General features: G+C 38.5%; 5 protein-coding genes across 11 annotated transcripts in view; 4 read left to right on the plus strand and 1 right to left on the minus strand.

Moving 5' to 3' along the window:
* LOC103133725 (genetic suppressor element 1-like) overlaps nt 1-4,842 on the plus strand; it is a 44,541-nt gene extending 39,699 nt beyond the window's left edge. For all 5 annotated transcript variants that reach the window (XM_007545598.2, XM_007545599.2, XM_016668105.1 and 2 more), the window contains exons 12-16: nt 430-543; nt 636-992; nt 1,938-2,219; nt 3,178-3,281; nt 3,393-4,842. In XM_007545598.2, coding sequence (XP_007545660.1) covers nt 430-543; nt 636-992; nt 1,938-2,219; nt 3,178-3,281; nt 3,393-3,530 — 995 coding nt within the window. In that variant the 3' untranslated portion in view covers nt 3,531-4,842. The remainder of the gene's footprint in view (nt 1-429; nt 544-635; nt 993-1,937; nt 2,220-3,177; nt 3,282-3,392) is intronic.
* A 351-nt stretch (nt 4,843-5,193) lies between these two features.
* LOC103133727 (dynein light chain roadblock-type 2) lies at nt 5,194-6,151 on the minus strand. The gene is made up of 4 exons (XM_007545600.2): nt 6,065-6,151; nt 5,790-5,865; nt 5,535-5,702; nt 5,194-5,432 (listed from the first exon to the last, which is right to left on the minus strand). The coding sequence occupies exons 1-4, from the start codon at nt 6,065-6,067 to the stop codon at nt 5,389-5,391; spliced, it is 291 nt and encodes a 96-aa protein (XP_007545662.1). The 5' UTR covers nt 6,068-6,151; the 3' UTR covers nt 5,194-5,388.
* Nucleotides 6,152-6,177: 26 nt separating this feature from the next.
* Nucleotides 6,178-10,541, plus strand: psmd7 (proteasome 26S subunit, non-ATPase 7). Its single transcript, XM_007545601.2, has 8 exons — nt 6,178-6,275; nt 7,598-7,689; nt 8,102-8,194; nt 8,289-8,386; nt 8,472-8,552; nt 8,645-8,736; nt 8,903-9,101; nt 9,912-10,541. Exons 1-8 carry the CDS (start codon nt 6,202-6,204, stop codon nt 10,173-10,175), a joined length of 993 nt encoding a protein of 330 aa, XP_007545663.1. The 5' UTR covers nt 6,178-6,201; the 3' UTR covers nt 10,176-10,541.
* Nucleotides 10,542-11,842: 1,301 nt separating this feature from the next.
* On the plus strand, nt 11,843-18,001 carry hprt1l (hypoxanthine phosphoribosyltransferase 1, like). Of its 2 annotated transcripts, none has more exons than XM_007545604.2 (9): nt 11,843-12,270; nt 12,596-12,652; nt 13,724-13,907; nt 14,137-14,202; nt 14,301-14,318; nt 14,604-14,686; nt 15,127-15,173; nt 15,649-15,725; nt 17,445-18,001. In XM_007545604.2, exons 2-9 carry the CDS (start codon nt 12,645-12,647, stop codon nt 17,490-17,492), a joined length of 531 nt encoding a protein of 176 aa, XP_007545666.1. In that variant the 5' UTR covers nt 11,843-12,270; nt 12,596-12,644; the 3' UTR covers nt 17,493-18,001. The 2 variants fall into 2 exon arrangements, with proteins under 2 accessions (XP_007545666.1, XP_007545664.1); XM_007545602.2 differs by having other exon boundaries at nt 11,844-12,270; nt 12,546-12,652.
* A 1,485-nt stretch (nt 18,002-19,486) lies between these two features.
* Nucleotides 19,487-20,840, plus strand: nudt7 (nudix (nucleoside diphosphate linked moiety X)-type motif 7). Of its 2 annotated transcripts, XM_007545607.2 has the most exons (4): nt 19,488-19,702; nt 19,784-19,990; nt 20,074-20,232; nt 20,317-20,840. In XM_007545607.2, exons 2-4 carry the CDS (start codon nt 19,820-19,822, stop codon nt 20,668-20,670), a joined length of 684 nt encoding a protein of 227 aa, XP_007545669.1. In that variant the 5' UTR covers nt 19,488-19,702; nt 19,784-19,819; the 3' UTR covers nt 20,671-20,840. The 2 variants fall into 2 exon arrangements, with proteins under 2 accessions (XP_007545667.1, XP_007545669.1); XM_007545605.2 differs by having other exon boundaries at nt 19,487-19,990.
* The last annotated feature ends 773 nt before the right edge of the window (nt 20,841-21,613 follow it).

The following is a 21,613-nucleotide window of genomic DNA, read 5'->3' on the forward strand; positions in this document are numbered from 1 at the left end:
AGGAATACAGCTGCTTTACATGAAATGTTAGCTGTAAGCCCATGCAGGAATCTTACGTAGAGACACATAAAAGCAGGGACTATGTTGACGGTCACAAAGCCAGATGTAGATTACTTATTTAGCCAATCAAATTCTGGATATCAAAGCATATCTCAAAGACGATAAGGTAATTGCATTTAAACGATGTTTTGATAGTGGAAACATATATAAACTGAACAGTTATCCTGGAAACTGTAATTTGGACACAGCTAGCAATTTTTTTTAAAAAGCCTGAGTTAAATTTGACTTTTAATGGGGACTCTGCTGCACTGACTCAGATAATCCATTCAGTGACATTTTTCCATCACTTTGGGCCAGTCTGTCCTTTAAGTCTCGTACTTTTTGAACGAATGAATGATGGGTGTTCTCATTCTGTCTCTTTCTCTGTAGATAAGGAGAAGACAGAGGAGCTGCTGAGGGCTATTCAGAGGAAGACTGTGACATTAGACACACTCAGATATAATCCTCTGCCGCTGTGTAGAAGTCCTGCTTCTCTTTTAACTGGTGAGTCACAGACGGATACACCAAAAGTCTGGACGAAACAGAACTTTAAGCTCGGAAAACATTCAACAAACCCTTCGTCTTGTTGCTTTTAGGGAACTCCTCCGCAGCTCCTCAGTCAAATGGACACCAGTACCCAGAGTCTCCCAGTCCCTCTCCTCCCGACTCACACAGACACAGGCAGAATGACACTCCCAAAGCCTCCATGGACTCCCAGGTTCCCCGCATCCCTCCGCCGTTAGCCCCCCATCATGACAAATGTGAAACAGCAGAGGCTCAGTCAAACAGGAAGCTCCAGGTGCTTCAGAACGGCACCGCCCTTCAGAAAAAGGAGCCCGGTCCTCTAGCGAACGGCCGGAGCCGGCCCTGGGAGAGGTTCACGCCTGAGGCTTTCGCCCAGCGCTTCCACCAGGCGGTGCTGCAGTCCACACACAGCACGCTGAACAGCAAAGGTGAGCTCTCGTTCATGCTTAATTTTAAACTTGCAGCGTTTTGCCATCTAGTGGTCTCTATGCGAATAACCTAATATTCAAAATTAAATTGTGGTGTGTCTGTTGTAAACATGATTCAAGCCCTTGGGGAAAAAAAAAGAAAAGAAAATACTTCTGAAAGTGTTTTTTTTTTTCTTAGAAAATTTGTGTTGCTTGGAAACATTTCAAGGCTCTCATAAATTCAGAGCTGTCAATGGCTCTTAATTTACGTTGGCCATTGACTTTAAGTTTTAGCGCCCCCAGGTGTTCAAGCAGCTCTGATATCAACTCAAAAGGATATAAAGCCTTGTAAGCAAGTCCTGACACTGTAACATCTTGTGATGGTTCTTTTCGTCATTTTATTCTTTTATCATTTTACATTTTTCATATGTTCTTGTACAGCACTTTGGTGCAGTTCTAAGCTGTTTTCAAAAGTGCTTTATAAATGCACTTGACATTGACTAAGGAGCAGGATCAATAGTAAACCAGCACCAGTTTGAATGAAGGTGTGTCTAAGAAGTCTGGAAAAATAGTGATCAAAAGAGATTCATATATTCAAGCGCTTTCAAAACTTATGAACTTCTAAAAAAATTTAGTGAAGGTCTGTGTATGAAAGCAAGAGTTAGAATATCACTTTATCTTGAAATTTTTGGATCATTGAGACAAACTGGTGGTTTTTGTCGTTGTTTGTTAATGGTCAAATGTAAAATCATGGTTTCCTTCAATAATTCTTAAAAGCGACAATATAGTCTTTACCCAATCTATCCCCTCCCTAATGTTTTTTGATGATTTTGTTCTGGAAAATGTACGTTATGGTGTCTGAGATGTGTGCAGTTAATGTTTCAGACAGTCTGCAATGAAACGTTTCAAATAAATAAATAAAGTCGTTCTGAAGCCGACGACTGACGCTCGCTCTTCGCTCCTCAGGCGTCTCAAACTGTGCCGCAGACGTCGGTGGAAAACCTGAACGCTCGCTGCCTCCACATAACCGTCATCTGAAAACGATGCACATCAACCACGGCGCTCAGCACGCACACGTCAACGGCCACCATTTCCACTTGCCAGCAGCAAGCCAAGACGCTCCGGCTCTGCGGGAGCACCTGTCCAACGAGGAAGAGGAAGAGTCGGATGATGAGGAAGAGGAGGAAGCGCCGAGGAAGTGGCAGGGCATTGAAGCCATTTTTGAGGCCTACCAGGAGTATGTGGACGGTGAGTACGAATGAGATGTAGTTATTAGTCTAGCGATAAACAGATTTCATCATATGGATGCCTTTTAGATTTGAAGAAATATTTTCTGAGATAATACAAGAACACATTTAAAACAAGTGTTTTAAAAGAAAGATCTTAAGGGGGAAAGCAGTTAAGTACCAAATTATGGTGTCTTTTAACTCTTTATCACCAGATGGATACTGTAAAATCAAATTTACAATTATTGTCTTGTTAAGATGTTTGCAAAGTAAAATTAGATTTTCATTATGCTCTGATCCCAGCAAGGTCCAGCTTCCCTCTTCTGAAATATAACAGACTCCATCCTTTATCGAAACAAAATATCTGAGTAACTTCACCAATTGTCTTTTGATTATAGAAAAATTACGTCAAATCTTAAACCATTTGGTGTCCTAAATAACTGCACAGGTAGAAAATGGTGCCCAGCGTCTTCTCTGGTGTCAAAAATGTTTATGACGTTTCTTTGTCTGTTGTTTCATTCAATGGCTCTTCAGGACTTTTGAAGTTATGTAAGAAGATTGTAAGCTGTTAATATCCTACTTTCAGCAGACAACTCCATGGATGTATTACTTTTTGATGACTCCAGATTTGCTCATTCTCAGTGACTTTGGTTATTGGCTAGTCTAAGAAGAGCAAAAACTACACTGGACTTTTCTTGTCCTAAAAGAACAGAGAGAACTCAGAAATGAGTTTGCCTATGAAATAGTGATTTTCTCTATAAAATACCTGCTCATTTCAAATGTGACGATACGGTATACGTCTCTTTGGCCTTTCGGTTCCTCTCCAAGTATCTGTTCGCTTCAGCTAATCTGGATTTTTGCTAAATGAAGATTTAGCATAAAATGTCACTGCTGATCGACCTTCTAACGCAACTTCATGAACATTTTAAAGCCTTTAAAGCCGAGGTTCTACAGATGACGCTTTGCTTTTCTCTGTGCAGAGTGGAGCATAGAGCGGCAGGTTCTCCACAGTCAGTGTAAAAGACTTGAAGCTCAGAATTACAATCTGACCAGAACTGCTGAGCAGCTTTCTCTCACTATGGGGGTAAGAACATGCAGCTCACCATGCATTCATGCACCTTTGTGTGGTATTATGAGTCTGCTCAGAGAGTTGCTTCTCTGTAACGAGATCCGTGTTTTGTCCTTCGTTTGCTAGGAGCTGGTGAGTCAGAGGCAGAAAGTGAGGGAGGAGCGGGACAGGCTACAGGCCCAGCTCGAGCACTTCAGGAGATGTTTGACACTGCCGAATGTCCACTGGGGCAGGAGCCAAAGCAGCGGGCAAGCACAGAGGTGACCTTCGAAAGAGGCCGCGTCACACTGAAGGACTGCCGGGCTGCTCGCCTCACTTCAGGAGCTGGACATCTTGTTTCCTCTCTAACCTGTCCAGTTGTTACCTGACCCCTCCCTGGGTTTCCTTTTTATTTGCCTGCCGTGTTGCAAAGCCAGTGGAATCCAGAGAGTCTGATCATGGATAGTGAAAACAGTTGGCCCACAGTTGCCACCCATAATTGAGCTCGTATCTTCATTGTGTTAGTCAACGCACACTAGGAGTCTCTCTGGGCGGCGTCAAGAAGAGTCGAGTTCTTCAGTGAGGTTTAGGTCAAGGAATCAAAGCTCACCTCAGGCCTTAAAATTGACAGGATGCACTTGAAATGGAATTAGAGTAAATACTTGACAGTCTTCTGTGTTGTTAAATGTAATGTATTCTGAATTCAGAGCAGTTTGCATGCTCACAAAATGACCTACAGGACAAATGAAGCTTCTAAAGTATATTTAATAGCAAAAGGGTTTCAGTTGAGGGTGTGTTTTTTTTTTTTTTGTTCGTTTGTTTGTTTTTTATGGTTCTTGTGATAGACGAGGGGTTTTGTAAGTTTTACTGCTTTAACTTGTGAAAGCCATATGCTTTGGGGCAACTGCTGCTGGTCAGAATAAAAGTGTTTAGTAAATTATGGAGAGTAGAACAGTTGTGTTTTGACGAAAAGAAATGCTATGTGATGTCAAAACGTTTGGGATTCAAGAGAAGCACTGCTGTCAGAACGTGATAAATGTTGGTCTCTGACATTGTCCATATGATTTTATCTGAGGATCAATGTCCACAGTAACTATCGCATGTCCATAAAAGTAGTTTTCTGATGGGCCTTTTGAGTTTTTTATGTGCCACTGAAGTACTTTTGGACAGATCCCGGTTTAATTATGTTGAGAGAGTATTTCCAACACGGTGTCTCTTGAGACTTGATGGGCTATGTGTGACATGAACATAAAAGTCGTACATTTTTTTTTATGACAAAGTAATGCCTCTGTTCTCTTTTTATAAGATTTATTTTTGCTCAAGCCACACAAATTAACGTCACAAAGGGAAATTATTTTATTTTATTTTTTTCATGTCCTAGAATCTCTTTGAGCACAAGACACAGTAGCATTTCATCCCAGTTCACCTGACAGCTTGGCTCAGTCACCTCTTCAAACCTGCTGAGAAATCTTGAATAGTTGCTTCAATCAGTTTTTATGTGATGTATTATTTGGGCTGTATAATTGCAATGAACTATTTATTACCACATATTGGTGTACATTCCGACGGAAATTTACATTAAAATATTTGAAAAATGTTTTTGACTGATTATTGTGTTTCTCTGTGAGTTTTCAGTTCCTATTTATTGCTACCACAAATTCAAGACATATTTCCACAATCTGCTTTAAATTTCTTCACAACTTTATTGCTGACTTATCTGTCGTGGTACTTGAAAACAACTATGTAAAACTATACCCTCTTATTTGTACCAAAATTTAAAAGCCATGTATAATTTTCCTTCCACCTCATGACTACATGCTGATTTATCACATATAGTCTCAGTAAAATACATCGATTTGTATTTGGAACTTCTAAAATACAAAAATAGTTGAAGGTGTGTAAAAAATTTTGCAGTTTGCTCTAAAATACAACTTTAAGAAAACCGCAATCTTAGATGAAATTACTTTTATTCCGCATCCATTTTCTGTCAATAAGAATAAAATGAAAGAGAATAATTTCAGGAGGCAAAACACATGACATGTTTTAAAAAGCAACAGACGCAGAACAAAAAAGAGGGATCATGTGACGTAAAATATCTCCTTGAAAATAACCCATCATGTGACGAAAGCTTGATATCTGGCAGCTATTCAGATGGGTTTTGGATAACTATCAATAGAAAGTTGTTCTCTGTAAAGACAGAAAAAAAAACATATACAACTGTGGTAAGAACTGTAGAACAATTTAGCTAGGAAGAGCTTGTGAGCAATAGAATAAACACTGATATCTCACCAGGAGCAACCAAGATCTCTTGTTTCTTGGAGCGGATGCGCACAAAGGTGAGGTCATTTTGAGGGTCAACATCTCTGACTGCACTCCTAGCCAAAGTAGTGAAGCTGCGAAGAAGTCTTGCATAAAGAGACGTTGTGGAGTTATCCAAAGTTGTTCTGATGGGAAGACCTTCAAAAAAGACGGTAGAGTCACATTCAGATCCGTTCAGATTGTAAGAGAGTAAGACTTATTTATTTCATTCTTGACTTTATCTACCTTCTGAGTTTACAATAATTGTTCCAATTACACCTTTATGGCCTTCAATTCTCTTCAGAGTCTCTTCAGCATCAGCCTGTAAAAACACAAAGAAACATCAAAAACAGAGAAATAACGTTTAATCACTTGAATTTAAGCATTTATATCAGCTAAATACAAAGGAGATAATTTTTTTTACAACATATTGAGACCTTTCTGCTAATTCAAAATAGAAGACATATCATTTTTATCAGAAAGTAACGACATTAATAAAGTTAACCGTGTTTCTTTCTTACCATTTTCTCTGAGAGCTGTCCTAACGGCTTGAGTTTCTATGTTGCCTAGGGAAACGGAAGAAACGTCACACGCAGTCGGAAGTGAAAGCGAGTGAGCGTTCTGTTTAGCTGGTGTGTGGTTCGGCTTCGTAGCAAAAATGCCAGAATTAGCAGTAGAAAATGTGGTGGTTCATCCGCTTGTGTTACTCAGCGTGGTCGATCATTTTAACAGGTGAGTGAGATTTGTATTTATGTTCGTCTTAACACTAATATTTGTTGCGAAATTGTCCATTTAACCGCTCACTGTAGCATAGCTAAGCTAAGGTTAGCCTTGCTGAGTCAGAGCCCCATTGAAAATGAATGGAGAGACATGACAAGGCTAAATAGCTTAGCTAGCTAGTTGGAAGTGTTTAATAAATAATTATATACATTAAATTGATCAACAACTTAACTCTTTTTAGTTATGATTCATGATTTCAATTATTGATACTTATACAGTAGTGACAATTCATGTTTTGTTAAGGCCTCTCAAAGTGAAAACTTTGTTTAGCTCACGGCCGCGTTTATATACATTTGGTTACATTTTGACTTCGTACACATATATTTACATACGTAATCTAATGCAGAATGCACCAGATTTTACACTTTACAGTTATATTCACATGCCCATATTCCAAGATGCTAGTTATTCTCTATCTTTGAAATGAAGTAGGAAGCAAAATACTTAGCATTTCCTATCCCGTAAGCTAAATTCTGTCTTCATAAACATAAGCGCACACTCTACATATCTATTTATACATGCTATAATTACCCATGCATCCTACAACAAATGTAAAGAGTATCCATACAGACGCATACCCATGGTCACGTCTGTAATATTAAATAAATTGTTTGGATGTTGTTTGTCAGATTAAAGATTAAACCTTTTAAAAATAACATTTAAGTAGGTATTAAACAGGCCTTCTTTTCTGAATGTCAGTGTTTTTTATTATGTAATTTTGAAACCTTAGATATTATATTTTCATTCGCTGCAGATGGAGCAGCATCACAATGAACAGAAATAAAAACTTATAATCATCAGTCTGTGTAGTTAATCTGTGCTTTATTTTGTAAGTTGAGTTACTGAAATAAATAAACTTTTCAATAAACAAAACTATTGAATGGGTCTGTATGTAGACTTACATTCATGCCAATACATAGAAGAAAACCTATATACACAAATATCAAGTATGCAAACCACACTCTGAGCTAGCTTTGTTTAGCTACTGGTAAATTTGTCTGTGAAATACCATTTTTTAATATTCTTTTGGATTCTTTTTTTTTTTTGTCCTCGCACTAAAGATTTGAAAAACGTAATTCTCCTTTATTCGCTTTTTCTGTTCAGGAATAAATTTTGCATGTTAAGGGGCAGCATGTTGTGTCTGGATTTGCAAACTATTTGTGTAGTTTTGTATTGGATCAGATGACATCTAAAGCAGCATGTTGGTATATTACAAAAGTTAATCAAGTTTAATTTACCCACACTTAACTCTTTGGTTTATTTTTTAACTGTAGGATAGGAAAAATTGGAAATCAGAAGCGAGTGGTGGGTGTTCTCCTCGGATCATGGCACAAAAAGGTTCTTGATGTCTCCAATAGTTTTGCAGGTAAGTATTAGCATAAAATGATACAGTGAAAAATAAAGGATTGTCATTGGTAAATTATATTTACAAACCATCTCAAAATCAAGAAGACTGACTAAAGTACTGTACAGTAAAGGCTTCCAAGTCTCTCCTGATAACTACATGCATAAAATTGTTGCCAATTAGTGAACGTAACTAATTTGGACTTTGGTTATCTGTAAAAATGACAACCGATATCCCTAAACATTAGGAGGTGGGCCAAAGTAAAACAAACCCAAGAATCCTTTTTGCAATATTTCAAAAGAAAATGGTTTTACATGTCATGCAAGTTTTGTCATGAACTTAAAAAAGGTCTTAAGACTCCAGAAAGCAACATAATTCAATGCTTAAATTTAAACATGTTTGTGTGACAAATAATTGTGTTGTATCTTTTTAGTGCCATTTGATGAAGATGATAAGGACGACTCTGTATGGTTCCTGGATCATGACTACCTTGAGAACATGTATGGCATGTTTAAGAAAGTTAACGGTAAGAGAGTGAACATGCGTTGGTGTTGGATCATTTTTGGGCCGTTTTTTTTACTTTGTGTTCACCTGTTTTTAACTGTGTTCTTCATTTTTAGCCCGAGAAAGGATAGTTGGGTGGTACCACACAGGACCCAAGCTCCATAAAAATGACATTGCCATCAATGAGCTCATCAAGCGGTACTGTACCAACTCGGTGAGCATCGCTGTCACCTCTTCTGGACATGTCTTTGTTCGTTCTGGTGATGAACGCCTTCCATATCCCCTACTTTCCCCACCAGGTTTTAGTCATCATCGATGTGAAGCCCAAAGATCTTGGACTTCCCACAGAAGCATACATTTCAGTGGAGGAAATCCATGATGTAAGTAGTGCGTTAAGTCTAGTTTGAACATATATTTTTGTTTAGATTGCATATAACAAAAAAATTATTGACAAACGTGTATTTTTTCCTAGGATGGCACTCCAACATCTAAGACATTTGAACACGTCACCAGTGAAATTGGAGCTGAAGAAGCAGAAGAAGTGGGAGTGGAGCATCTGCTGAGGTATAACACAAACTCGCCACCTGCTTCATCACCCTGAGTGATTACTCTTCATCGTTAATGCTTGTGTTGCTTTAGGACAGAGGCTTGAGACATGTTTCAGTTTGCTTTATTAAGACAAAACACTCAGCTTCTTCCTGATTTCTCCTCCGCTGTATCCTGACTCCAGAGACATCAAGGACACCACAGTGGGAACTCTGTCACAACGCATCACAAACCAAGTTCACGGCCTGAAGGGACTCAACTCAAAGCTGTTGGACATCCGCTCCTACCTCGAGAGAGTGGCTGCAGGAAAACTTCCCATTAACCATCAGATCATCTACCAGCTGCAGGATGTCTTCAACCTGCTTCCAGATGTAAACCTACTGGTAAGATGTGGCAACTGACTGACATTTACTTACTGTAACAGTATTGTACGTTGTGTCCGCTCCTTGAGCATGTGGCTAAACAGCTCGTTGTTGATCTCGTCGTTTCAACATGAAACCCTGTTCCAGAAGGCATTTTGCTTTCACAGGTTCTGGATAGTGGCTTCAACATACTTGCAATTTGGTAGAGGTTAATACTTAGGTCTTGCAATATCGCAAAAACACCCACTGCTAGCTAAAAGATAGAATCTGAATTTTCAAAACCTTACAGCACTCTGGGTTTCAGTTTAAAACCATTTTCCTTATATTTTGTGTTTTTAGTTGTTTAATTCTTTAATTCTGGGTCTTAGAGTTATTTAAATTAATTAAAACTGGGTAAAATGAGTTATGTAAAAGAAAAATACAGAATGTGAACAAATAAAATGTGTTTTCTGTGCCCACAGTTTTCAGCTATTGAGTGAGAGAGCACAGAGATTCATATAAAAAATTAAAAACAAAAGCTTCATTGTATCTGGTTTTGACACAAAAGCAAATAAAGTCTTTTTTCCCCCTTATTTGACATGTTATAACTAGATTTTAAAAAATCCAATACAGTAGCGTTTTTTTTTTTACTCTGCTGGATCAAAGTCAGCGTCTGCATTGAGGTTTTGTATGATTTATTGTCCATACAGATAAGACCCAACTAGAGAAGAAATAAATTTTAAATGTATGTGTTATGTGAGATAAATATATTTAATTTCAGGATATATTGGTATTTATGAGCTGATTTTTAATTACTTTATTTTTTGTTATTGAATACGTGTTTTGCTGCAGGAGTTCACCAAAGCCTTTTACCTGAAGACCAACGACCAGATGCTGGTGGTCTACCTGGCCTCGCTCATTCGCTCTGTGGTGGCCCTGCACAACCTGATCAACAACAAGATTTCCAACAGAGACGCAGAAAAGAAGGAAGGGCAGGAAAAGGAGGAAGGGAAGAAAGAGAAGAAGGATGACAAAGAGAAAAAAGATGAAAAAGACAAAGACAAGGAGAAGGAAAAGGCCGACGGTGCCAAAAAAGATGAGAAGAAGAAGAAATGAGTGCTCTTCCTCCATGGTCTCTCAAATCACACCATCTTCAGCAGGATGGCGTTCTACTTTCTGCCCCTCTGTATGTGGGTCTGAGACTAAAAGTAGGACTCTAAATGGGGAATTGTGTCATTTGAGATTTGGCCTCCTGGTAACAACTTGCCACTCAAAGACTGCTATTAACGTAACGAGATGATGACTTTTGCTCTCCAGTGTTCTGAGCTGTGAGAACATGTTTATGCTGTTTTCATAGTTGCCATCCTTTGGTGTTTTGTAAAATGGAGTAAAAAGGATATTGTTTCTGTATCACTCATTAAATCCGGAGCAAAGTAAAAGTTTGTTTTTGTAGATTTGTTCGCCTTTTGTCATAAAAAAAAGTCAATAAAAAACATGTTTGTTTTTTTCTTTGATATATTTGTTGGCATATATAATTTCAAACTATGAAAATTTTTGCAAAATTGTTTAATTGCATTATTTTTAGATGGCCAATGGGACTGAAGTGAAAAGGAAAAAGTCAATGATGCATTTTGTATTTATTTTAATGTGGTTTGTGGATTAGGATTGCCTAGAAGCTGCATTGATAACTGGCTCTGATTCACTTTAAGCAACTTTTTAAAAAAATGTCCATTATCAGTATTATCATTCTGATAATACTGATAATGAATAAACTAATCTGTCAAGATTCTGAGGTAAATTGTTTACTGACCCAGTGAACAATCTGGATCATAAACCACAATAAGATGCTGTTTATTTCACAGGTTGGATTCATATATCAATTGATTTTATGTAATGTGATAGATGGCAAATGTTTATTATTAATCACACTTTGTTACCTAATCAAAAGCAGAAATGCTGACATTACTTCTAATAACTACTGCAGGGAAAAGGGAAAGTTTTCAGAAAGAAATGATCAGACATTCACTCTAATTGACTCTGTAGTGAAGAATACGACTTTTAAAATTTGCAACACAGGAAGGAAAAACACCTAATTATGTAATTTGTGTGATCTTATAGATGTTTGCTTTTTGCAAACATCACATAAAAAGCAGCAGGTACTATGTAAAATGTCATACTGATAAAAATCCCAGATGTATTCCATCTCAATGTTATTGAATTTCTAGATATAAGAGAACCAAATGACAGCGCTTAACACACAGATAAAAGGTAGCAGCAGGAGAATCCCCTCTTATCACTACCCCAGCTAATTAAAACATAAGAAATCATCTAAATTCTTGAGGTGGAACAAAATATAAAGCACAAATCCCACCATACTTTCATCATAATCAACAATGGTGGCCTATTGAGACTTGTTGATAGGTTAAATTTATTTCAATCTTGCATTTGTGTGCTCCCCTGACCGATATTGCTCTGGGCGAGTGCCCATATGACCCTAGTCAAAAGGCTGTGCACTTTTAAAAATATTTTATTTCCTTTTTTTTTACACTTTTGGAAATAATTGCAGGCATGTTGATGAAAATGTTAGATAAAATTTAATATTGGTTTAAAAGCTCAAATGTCTTATTTTTTAGGTGTTTTACATTTGAACGCTTTTTAAATAGCAGAAATTTACACACACACACAAAAAAACTATTCGTAAATTATTTTATAAGCATATATATTTTTTTCCTTTCTGCTGTAAAAAGATACTACAATAATCTGAGATCTGTTATAAATCCAGACCGGTGCGCAGTGGACACGGCGCGGTTACTTCGGAATAGAAACGTCTTCAATTTTGTTTTGTGCCTTTCTTTTTCTTTTTTCTTTTTTACTGCGTCATCTCGCCTCTTCGGCTCAAAACTCGCCTTTCATCTGCAGCAGTTTCCTAAAACGCCGGCAGCGCCACCAGCGCCAATATAGTGCATTTAATCCGTGGTTGTGTCGCAGAAATCAGATTATTGGGCAGGTAAACTGGATTCTGACGTAGAGGGCTTAAACCCCGACGGGGAAGCGGAGGAGCGCCGCGGCCGGAAGCAGCGGTTCAGGAGGTGTGCAGCTCAGCCAGGCTCCTCCTTTTCGCCTCTTTTTAAGAGCTGGACATGACTCCGGGATAAATCTCTGCGGCTGAGCGGAACGGAGGACCGGCTGGAACATGGCTTCGTGTCTGCAGGTGAGGCTGTCGGCTCCCAGCTGGCGGGGCTGAGCGGCGCTCTGATAACTTGTTCACTTGTCAGGGTGTGGTTTATGAGCTGCATCGGCTACCGGCTGTAGGCCCTTTCCAGAGAAGACTCCTGCTCAGATCCTCCTCGTCTTGATTTTGCTCTCCAACTGTCACGCACGCCTTAATCCATTTTCTCTTCAGGGGCGGATAAACAGGTGGTTGGGTGGGCTTTTGCATTCCCCTAAAGGACTGACCAGACAAACGTTTGCTTGTTGCTGTCTCAGATCGCAGATGATGAGAAAGGACATGATCTAGACCTGTTCTGTGTGCCCAGACATTATGAGAGCGATCTGGACAAGGTGATCATCCCCCACGGACTCATCATGGACAGGTGAGGCACCCTCAACGGGGAAACACCTTTTGTACATTTGAGTCAGCTTCAAGGCATCTCACTCTGGGGGTGTTCACTGCATATGTCCTGAATTATAACGCCAGTTATGTCCACGTACTGTACAGAATTTGCACTCAATACTGGGTTAGGGCTTCTTTTTAAATGAATTACTGCATCAGTAGTGCACGGGTGTGGCATGCATGTTAATTACCAACTTGATAAAACACTGAGGCCCTATCACCTGCAGATGACAAAACTTCCCAAACCAACCCCGATTGTGGAAAGTTCTTGCTGGACCTCAAGCAGCTTGTATTCTGAACCTCTTGACTGTTCCTCTAGTCTCTGAGTTTTTGATTTCCAAATTACGTGCACATCTTTTTTCTAAAGACTGGCTTTGGTCAACAATTTGGTCCTTTTTTTCCCTTCTTTAGTCCACTCAAGATGCGTCTGATGCTGTCTGTAGTTCAGGAGTGGCTCTAAGTATTGTGTGATGGCTCTTGCAGCAGGACTCCAGCTGGAGTTCATTGCCTTGTTCCAAACTCTTAAATGTTCCTCTCCTCACAATCCTGTAAAGGCCAACTCTGTTGGCAGTGCAACTTTTTATACCACTCCTTTTTTCCCCCCCCCTTTTTTTTAATTTCCTTTCCTGAACTTTCCAATACCATATTTGGATCCATGAACTCCATGCTCCTTTAGCAAGAATTTAGTGGCTTCATCTATGTTTAAGTTGACCAAAGTACAATTTGTAAAGAAAAAAAAAATTATTATTGGCCTCATGTAATTTTCTGTTCCTGAATTTTGGTTTTTCATTAGTTGCGTACTTGACCTTTATCAGTCAACGTATGCAAACCCAAAACTGAAAAAGGGGCAAAAAAAAAAATAGTTTTGTATTCGAACTGCTGTATATTATTTACAGAAAATTATGAAAGTTATGTCACAAACTAATATGAAAAGAGTAAAAGTAACAATATGATGCATTAATTGAAAGGTGGGGCTGCTAAAAAGCGTTTCCTGATTCACCGAGTTAATTTTGCTCCGTGCTACTGCAGCGTCTGAACCTCTTTCCTGCAGGACGGAGCGTCTGGCGCGTGACATAATCCAGGACATGGGGGGACACCACATCGTGGCTCTGTGTGTGCTGAAGGGGGGCTACAAGTTCTTTGCAGACCTCCTGGACTACATTAAAGTGCTCAACCACAACAGCGATAAATCAGTCCCGCTGACGGTGGATTTCATTAGAGTGAAGAGCTACTGTGTAAGCCGCCTTACTCATTACATTTCCTGGGGCCGCTTGTGCACCGCATTTGGCAAAATACCAGTGAGAGTGATCTATAAATGATAAATCTTCTTCTGCATTGCGCATAATGTGGAGATTTAGTAGGCCGTGCAGAGTGAGTTTGGACATTTGAATCCCAATCTGGAGTTGCTGAAGTGAGTCATTATGTTTTTGTTTTTTTTGTTGTTTTTTTGTGTGCGTCACCTAGAATGATAAGTCAACAAACAGTGTTAGAGTGATAGGAGGAGATGAGCTTTCCAACCTATCAGGGAAGGTGAGTCTTCTCCAATGCATCAGCTCACACATTCTCTGCAGTAAATCTGGATATTTACTACTTTTTTTGCTTCCCCCCCCCTCTCTCTCTCTCTGCAGAACGTTTTAATCGTTGAGGTAAGAGTTTGGTGGATGTGCAGGTCTAATGTTTTAACTTGGCATTTATCACCTGGCTAGAGTAAAAAAAAAATGCCTCGATAATTGATTTACATGTGTTTTGCAAAGCAAATTTGTAGAGTTTACCGGACTAGAGCTTGTGGTTGTCACTGTTCACTCAGTTTTCTTGCTTCTATTAAGCGTTCTCACACACAGTCATCTGTAGTTCCTATTTTCACAAAAGAAGTGCATCTCTCTGTTTTTTGTTGTTGTTTTTTTTGTGACCACTTCCTGCTGCTATGCAAGGACATCGTAGAGACTGGAAGGACGATGCAGACGTTACTTTCCCTGCTGAATGAATGCAATCCCAAAATGGTTAAAGTTGTGAGGTAGGCACCGCCCTGACGCAGCACAGGGCGCAGACAGCTGAATTACACACCACAACTTTGACGTCGCGCAGAGTGTGTCAACAGTGCTCTTAGCTAATGGATACCTGAATTAGAGATGTAATGTGACAGAGGGAGGGAGGGAGGAGCTTAGGAGTTAATCTGCTGCTCTATAAACTGCACTGCGGAGGCAGAGGATATTTCTTCCTCTTATGTTTTCCTGAGGTCTTTAAATATATATATATATATTACATTTTTCCCACACAGGCTATATGCTAACCAAAATAGTACAAGGCAAAACACTTCATAAAAAGTATTAAGATGTTACAGGATATTTCTACTTCAATTATTGTGTTGAAAAGGCTGCCTGGATTTTTTTTTTCTATTTTTTTTTTTATGGTTTTTGCTTAATTTCTCCAATATTTTCTAAATTATCTTTCCAGCCTTCTGGTGAAGAGGACTCCGAGGAGTTCGGGCTACAGACCAGACTGTGAGCATCTCTTCTACTCACTAGTGTGCTGCAGTTCAGAATGGTGGTGTTCGTTTCATGCCTGTCACTCAGCTGTGCCTCTTGTTCTTTGGTAAAAGCAGGATTAGTGTTGGTTTAATGAAAATCTACAACATTTATTTATTTATTTATTTACTTTTGTGCTAATTCATGCCTGCTTGCACCCAGTGCACCCAGTCTGTGGTTATGTAAGGCTTTTAGGTTTGAGTGGGATAATCTCTTCAAGATTGCCCCTCAAGGACAGCTGTTACTGTAAGTGTTTTTTTTTTTTTGACTTTCCGCTAATGCCCGACTGACACCTTAATCATAGCTTTGCAGAAATGGTAGGCGACCAATGATGATTTCTTCGCTACAGAGTCAATTAGAGTGAATGTCTGATCATTTTACCCCTGCTGCACCTAAGAATAGCCAGGGTTCTTTAAATAACTTCCAGTGAGGGTTTCTATATTTGTTTCAGACATTGGTTTTGAAGTACCGGATGCCTTCCTGGTGGGGTACGCTCTGGACTACAATGAATACTTCAGAGATCTCAGTGTAAGTGATGCAAAAAAAAAAAAGAACTGATTTAACTGTGTTCCACTTTGATGTAATTTAGCTGTATAACTCCAATCACTACAGATATGGAAACATTCAAAGTAGTCTCTGGCTACTTTGAATGTAGTCAAAAAAAACACAGACTTCAGACTTGACTTCCAACTTGAATCAGCAAAAGTACAACAAAGACTAAACATACCAGTCACTGGCTGCTCTGTCAGCTCAGTCTCACCGTTGTTGATGCTCATGCATGTACAGCTGCACCCTTCATTTATCCTGACAATGATACTGGTGTTATTGTCAATAATCTGTAATTTTCTTTCCCACTGTCTTTATGGCAGCAAACCGTAAACTGACCTCTCCCCTCAGTGTGCTGCCCCCTGTTGATCACTTGAAGTATTTGCTCACAAGTACTTTTCAAAATTGTAGTCTAATGTCTGAAATGCACATCATTACAAAAAGGTCTTTTTATTTTAGAAATTAAACCATCATGCACCGCATGGTGGTAATGCAGACCTTCATCACCGCCATGTAATCAAATCGCCAAAAAAACAGCAGAAGACAAAAGCAAAAAAAGAAAAGGTCTTGAAATTTTCAAAAACATTTACTGTATATGATTTCAGTTTAATATTTATCATGTGATGAAAACATTTCCTTCAGTCATTAGAGACTAGAGGCTGGACTTGGATGGGAAACTGTAATTTTTCAGTCCAATTGTTGAATGATTTATTTTTTTTGTGTGTGTCGCCTTAAATTAAAAAAAACAAAACTGTATGCTAATTGCACAAAGTGCATTATGCTAGTATAACATGGTCCACTTGTTTGCAAACTATCAGCCACTTGAAAATTCTCAGGGTTTTTGCACTTATTGCACCCGAGATCCTCAAATGATTCGAGAGAAGGCTGGAACAAATTAAAAATGACTTTCCAACAGCCAACTGGTCCTGGTATAAGTCCGTCCTTTTGGCCTTTAAATGGTTCCCACATTATTTTGTTCACATGTAAATTTAGCAGATAAGTGAGGATTTTTATCTTGATGTACTATACATTATTCTGCAAAGAAAATTACTTAAACACCCTTTCATACAAGAGTTTTTGGTCTGAATTTGAGCTGTTTTTAAGGTGAATGTCTCATGAAGTCAGACTCCTCTTTGTAAGACTGAAGGGGCTAAAGTCCTTGTGCTGTTTAGGAAATCAACTTCTAGTCAGAGAGCTGTTGCCGTCTCCTATTTCAGTGAGGCTGCAGTCTAAAATGGTGAAGTTGTGTAATAGCAGGAGAAGAAATTCACAGGTCAGACAGCTGAATGACATTGAAGGCTGCCTTGACTGTTGGAGGGGAAATGCAAGGCACAGCTGGCTAATTAGTGTCAACTGAGCTGTTCGAGTAAAAAGTTTCCATGTGTCGACCGGCTTCATCGTTTTAGTTTTCAGGTTCTGACATGGAAACATACTGCCTAGTCATCGTGCATGTAGGATGCCTTTTTTTTGTTTTGTTTTGTTTTATGCAAATTTTATGAATAGATGCAGCAGGAAGTGTTTGACAGAGATGGTGTTTATCAAAAGCTTTGTTTTTGTGCGTAACTGAATCTTTAGGAGCTGTTGTTACTCCACTGACTGGGTTACAGACTTGGAACTGTTCATTCTTTAAAATGTCAAATTTAAACAGGAAATGTCTGCACAGTGATTCACTTTGTCCTCATGGATTTCACTCTTTTGCAGCACATCTGTATACTGAACGATCAAGCCAAGGAGAAGTACAAAGTATGAGTTCAAAGTGTTGCAGATGTGACTCCCTGAAGACTTGGACCACTGTGATGGACCCTGCTTAGCTTTATTGTGTTCTTGAATCTTATTTATTTATTTTTATATATATATATATGACAATCCACAAAACGTATGACCTGTGGTATGTTATGGACCTTAAGAACATTTCTTTTCATCCTTATTAAAAAGTGGGATTAATTATGTATATTAGATATATTTTTGTTGTTGAATTTTATTTTTCCCATATTTATGTTTATAGACTTTAGCTGTAAAGCTGTGAAGTTGTTTTAGACACTGAGAGAAAAAAATGTCTAATTTATTCTGGTTTATTAATCGGGTCTCGTCGTATACTTGAGCTGAGTGTTATGCTTTCGATTCTAAATGCTGAAAAAACTCCTCATTGTTCTATAAATTTGTTTGTAATACAATATATGCTTTATTTAATATATTTCATGTTTTCATTAAGGAACAGTTTACAGCAATACAAGTCCCATTAAAACCATGAATCCTTCCTCTGGCGTAGTTTCTTAGTTACTTATGGTTCCCATTTTAAGAGCTAATGTGTGTGAATCTGAAACTGTCTATGGGTTGAAATTCCTTTGTTTCATCATTTCACCTTAAGTGTATCTTTATTTGTTCATGTTTATTTCTTTTGGCACATTTTCACTATCAAATGTGGTATAACGGAGTTGTGTTTACAGCCTGCCTTTCTCACACATCTGAAAAGTCCTGTCAACACATTTTCATAAACGGAGAATGGACATTTGTGATTGTCATTCCAAAACATTACCGTTGTTTGACTTATGCCTAATACTTTTCATTTTGCATACGAGCATTTACTTCATTCTCTCATGACTCATCACTCAGTTTGATAAGTCATGATTTCAGAGGCATCCAGATGGTATGGTCAGAAGTTGGAGTAAACGCTATGAAAGTATGAATGCACCTTGTGTTGAATGGTTGGTGGTGAGTCTCTCTAGTACCAGTTTAACATAATTTAAATGCAAAGGTCAATCTAAGTGTTGCTGCTGGTCATATCCAATCTTTTATGGACATCAAGTGCACATTTTGTTTGTAAAATCAAGCCTAAAAGTGAAGGTGACAGTCTTTGTGGACTCAATGGACTTCTTGAAATACCTGAAGACCCATCTGTTTAGACTGGCTTTGGGAAAGCATTGTATGTTTATTTTATTTTTTTATGCATTTAATTGCTTATGTGGCATTTTGTTGTTTCATTGTAACCTGATACAAAAAGTACTTCTAGTAGCCACACTCAACATAATAATGCAACATCTTGCAATCCCCAAAATGTTCCTTTTAAAGCTGGTTTAAAGTATTCCTTAAACCAGCTTCCTAAATATATTTATTCCTAGTTTATTGTTTCCTCAGCTGCTTCTTCAACATATTTTGTTATAAATTGAAGTACTACTAGTACTAATACTTCTATTCCTACTCTCAATAATGCCTATAATACATACCACTATTTCATATGAAGAATAAATAATATAATTCTGCCACACCAGAAAGACATCCATTCAATATTTTTTCTGACAAACAGAACAGATCAATTAATTACAGTTTAATAGTTTAACTAGGATAACAAAAATGCATGAATTTAAGTTATGTTTTATGTACAGGTAAATGTCAGCTTAAGTGCATTGTAGACATGGTTAATATGTCTAAGTGGTCACAATCAGTACTGCTATAACATGACTATTATATTACAGCTGAGCATATACAACTGGATATCAAATATAAATAATTAAAATCAATTATGTGTAAACATTTAGTTTTATATCTAAAAATCAGTCTTTTATTACATTTTTAGGAACTCTTGCCACTCACAGTATGGCGACCGCGTTGACGTATCGTTTCTTCCGGGCAGCGTCGACAAATCACGACCGTGCTCTAATATCATTGGTTGTCATTCTTCCGTCAGGTTAGGTGGTTTGTTGTTTGGAAAAAAATGAGGCGGGTCTTTCGGAGAAAGCACCAATCCGCGTTAGCTACGCACACCAACAAGGTGAACAGACTTCCGGAAGTAGAGTGTATCGTCAATTCGCGTTGTACGTTTATTCAAAGTGTTAGCTTTTAATATTTTCCTAATTGGAAATAAGGTATTTACGTTAATACGTTAGCACATATTCAAATGTAATACAATTCAATTTGGTCGAAGCAGCTGTCAATTATTATGGACCCTAGTAGCTTGTGAGGTAAATCTTTGCTAGCTTCACTCCTTTGATCTAAATGAAAACTTTTTAAACCCATAAAAAGGCATGTTTGTTGTTTTACAGAAATTAAGATATTTCGTCGCAGGTCGAAAAGCATTAATGTATGGTACCACTATGAATCTAAAAGAGGAGACAGTAGCCACTTTAAAGCGGTTTGACATTGGAGAAAAGTTCTCCTATCTTCCCGTCCTGCCTAAAGCGTCAGTGTTGATCCCCCTGTTTGTGAGAGGTGGACAGCTGCACACCTTGCTGACTCTACGCTCAAAGGAGGTAACCTGCGACGATGTCTCTGTGGAGGATAAATGCTGTCTTTCAGTTTCAGCTTTATGTGAGACCTTCTTTCATCTGTGTAGCTGAGGACCGGTGCTGGTGAGGTGTGTTTTCCTGGTGGAAAGAGAGACCCCAGTGACCGGGATGATGTTGACACGGCCCTAAGAGAGGCACAGGAGGAGATAGGTTTACCGCCTGATCAGGTCGAGGTGGTCTGCACATTGTTTCCAGTCTTCAGCAAGGTAGTGGAGTACTGGTCCCTAATGCACTTTGTGTCAGAGCACTAGATCCATCATTTTCTCTGATTTCTTCATCTTCTTCAACAGAGAGGCTTGTTGGTGAGCCCTGTTGTTGGTTTTATAGAGGAAACATTTACTCCAACCCCAAACCCATCAGAGGTTAGTGCCGTGTTCGCTGTCCCGCTGGACTTCTTCACCAGAGAGAAGGACCACTACGTTACCCATGGTGTTGCTGGGATGACTGGACCGCTGCACTCATTTTACTTTAGAGACCCTGCTTCAGGAAACCAGTATCACATATTTGGACTGACGGCTATGTTGGCAACATTGGTTGCTGTTCTCTCTCTAAAGAAAAAACCTCAATTTGATGTTGGTTTTGATCTTTTGGATCCTTTAGCCTTTTTCAAAGACATTCTGCATAAAAGACTGAGTAAGCTATAATTGCACTTGATGCCCCTGTGACTCTTCTAAACTCCTGCAGCCAGAGTACAATATGATTCTCAATTTTTAAATGCCAGATGTTTAAAAAAAATAATAAAATGATGCACTTTTGTTTCCACTAGTAAACATCTCAATGCTTCCTAATTAAAAAAATAAAAATAAAAATTCCAGTGCTGTATTTCGTTTCATTAACAAACCCTGCTTACACATGCATTTCACCTGAGAATTTTTAAGTTTTTAAAAGCTTTTTGAAGAAACAAACCACCAACTCTGCTTTGCGTGTAAGTGGGTTGATGACATCACAAGAGGCACAAGAATCCAGGTGATCGACTAGGATTTGGAAAATACTGAAACAGGTGAACAATTTGAGATTTTGACAACAACTTTGAAGCATTTGAGTTGCACTTGAGTTAGAGGGGTTCATCCTGAAGCGTTTGATGCCAGAGTCGTTCTGCTCACAATGAGTACTAATTTGGATGGCAACGCTGATGCTAATTGTGATATAGACATAATGGTCTTTACAATTTCAAATTGAACAGAACTGTTGTGTTGTTTGTCCCTTTTACACAGGCATGTGCCCTCCCAAAGTTTCCCCGTCAAATTTCAACACACTCTTGCCACTCCCAAATAACACCTCATTAGCAAGTTGCAAGAAAGTCTGCCGCCTGGAAGAAAAATGTAAAGGATAAAATAAAGTACCATGCACAGTTGCCTGTTGATTTTGCAAATGAATTGTCATAGTGAGGCCAGTTGTAGCAACAAAAGCAGTAGAAATGTTAACATTTAGTAGATATTACACAAACATGTTGAAACTTGAATACCTAAAGTTATGGTTTAACAAAAAGTTTTTCTTTTGAAGTGTTTTCATGTACCATTTCATCAATAAGCTAAGAGCACACTCAGAAAAACACCAGACAGCCAAAGAACATGTATAATTATAGCC

Source organism: Poecilia formosa, unplaced genomic scaffold (assembly GCF_000485575.1).
Source record: "Poecilia formosa unplaced genomic scaffold, Poecilia_formosa-5.1.2 Scaffold13, whole genome shotgun sequence".
Classification (NCBI taxonomy): domain Eukaryota; kingdom Metazoa; phylum Chordata; class Actinopteri; order Cyprinodontiformes; family Poeciliidae; genus Poecilia; species Poecilia formosa.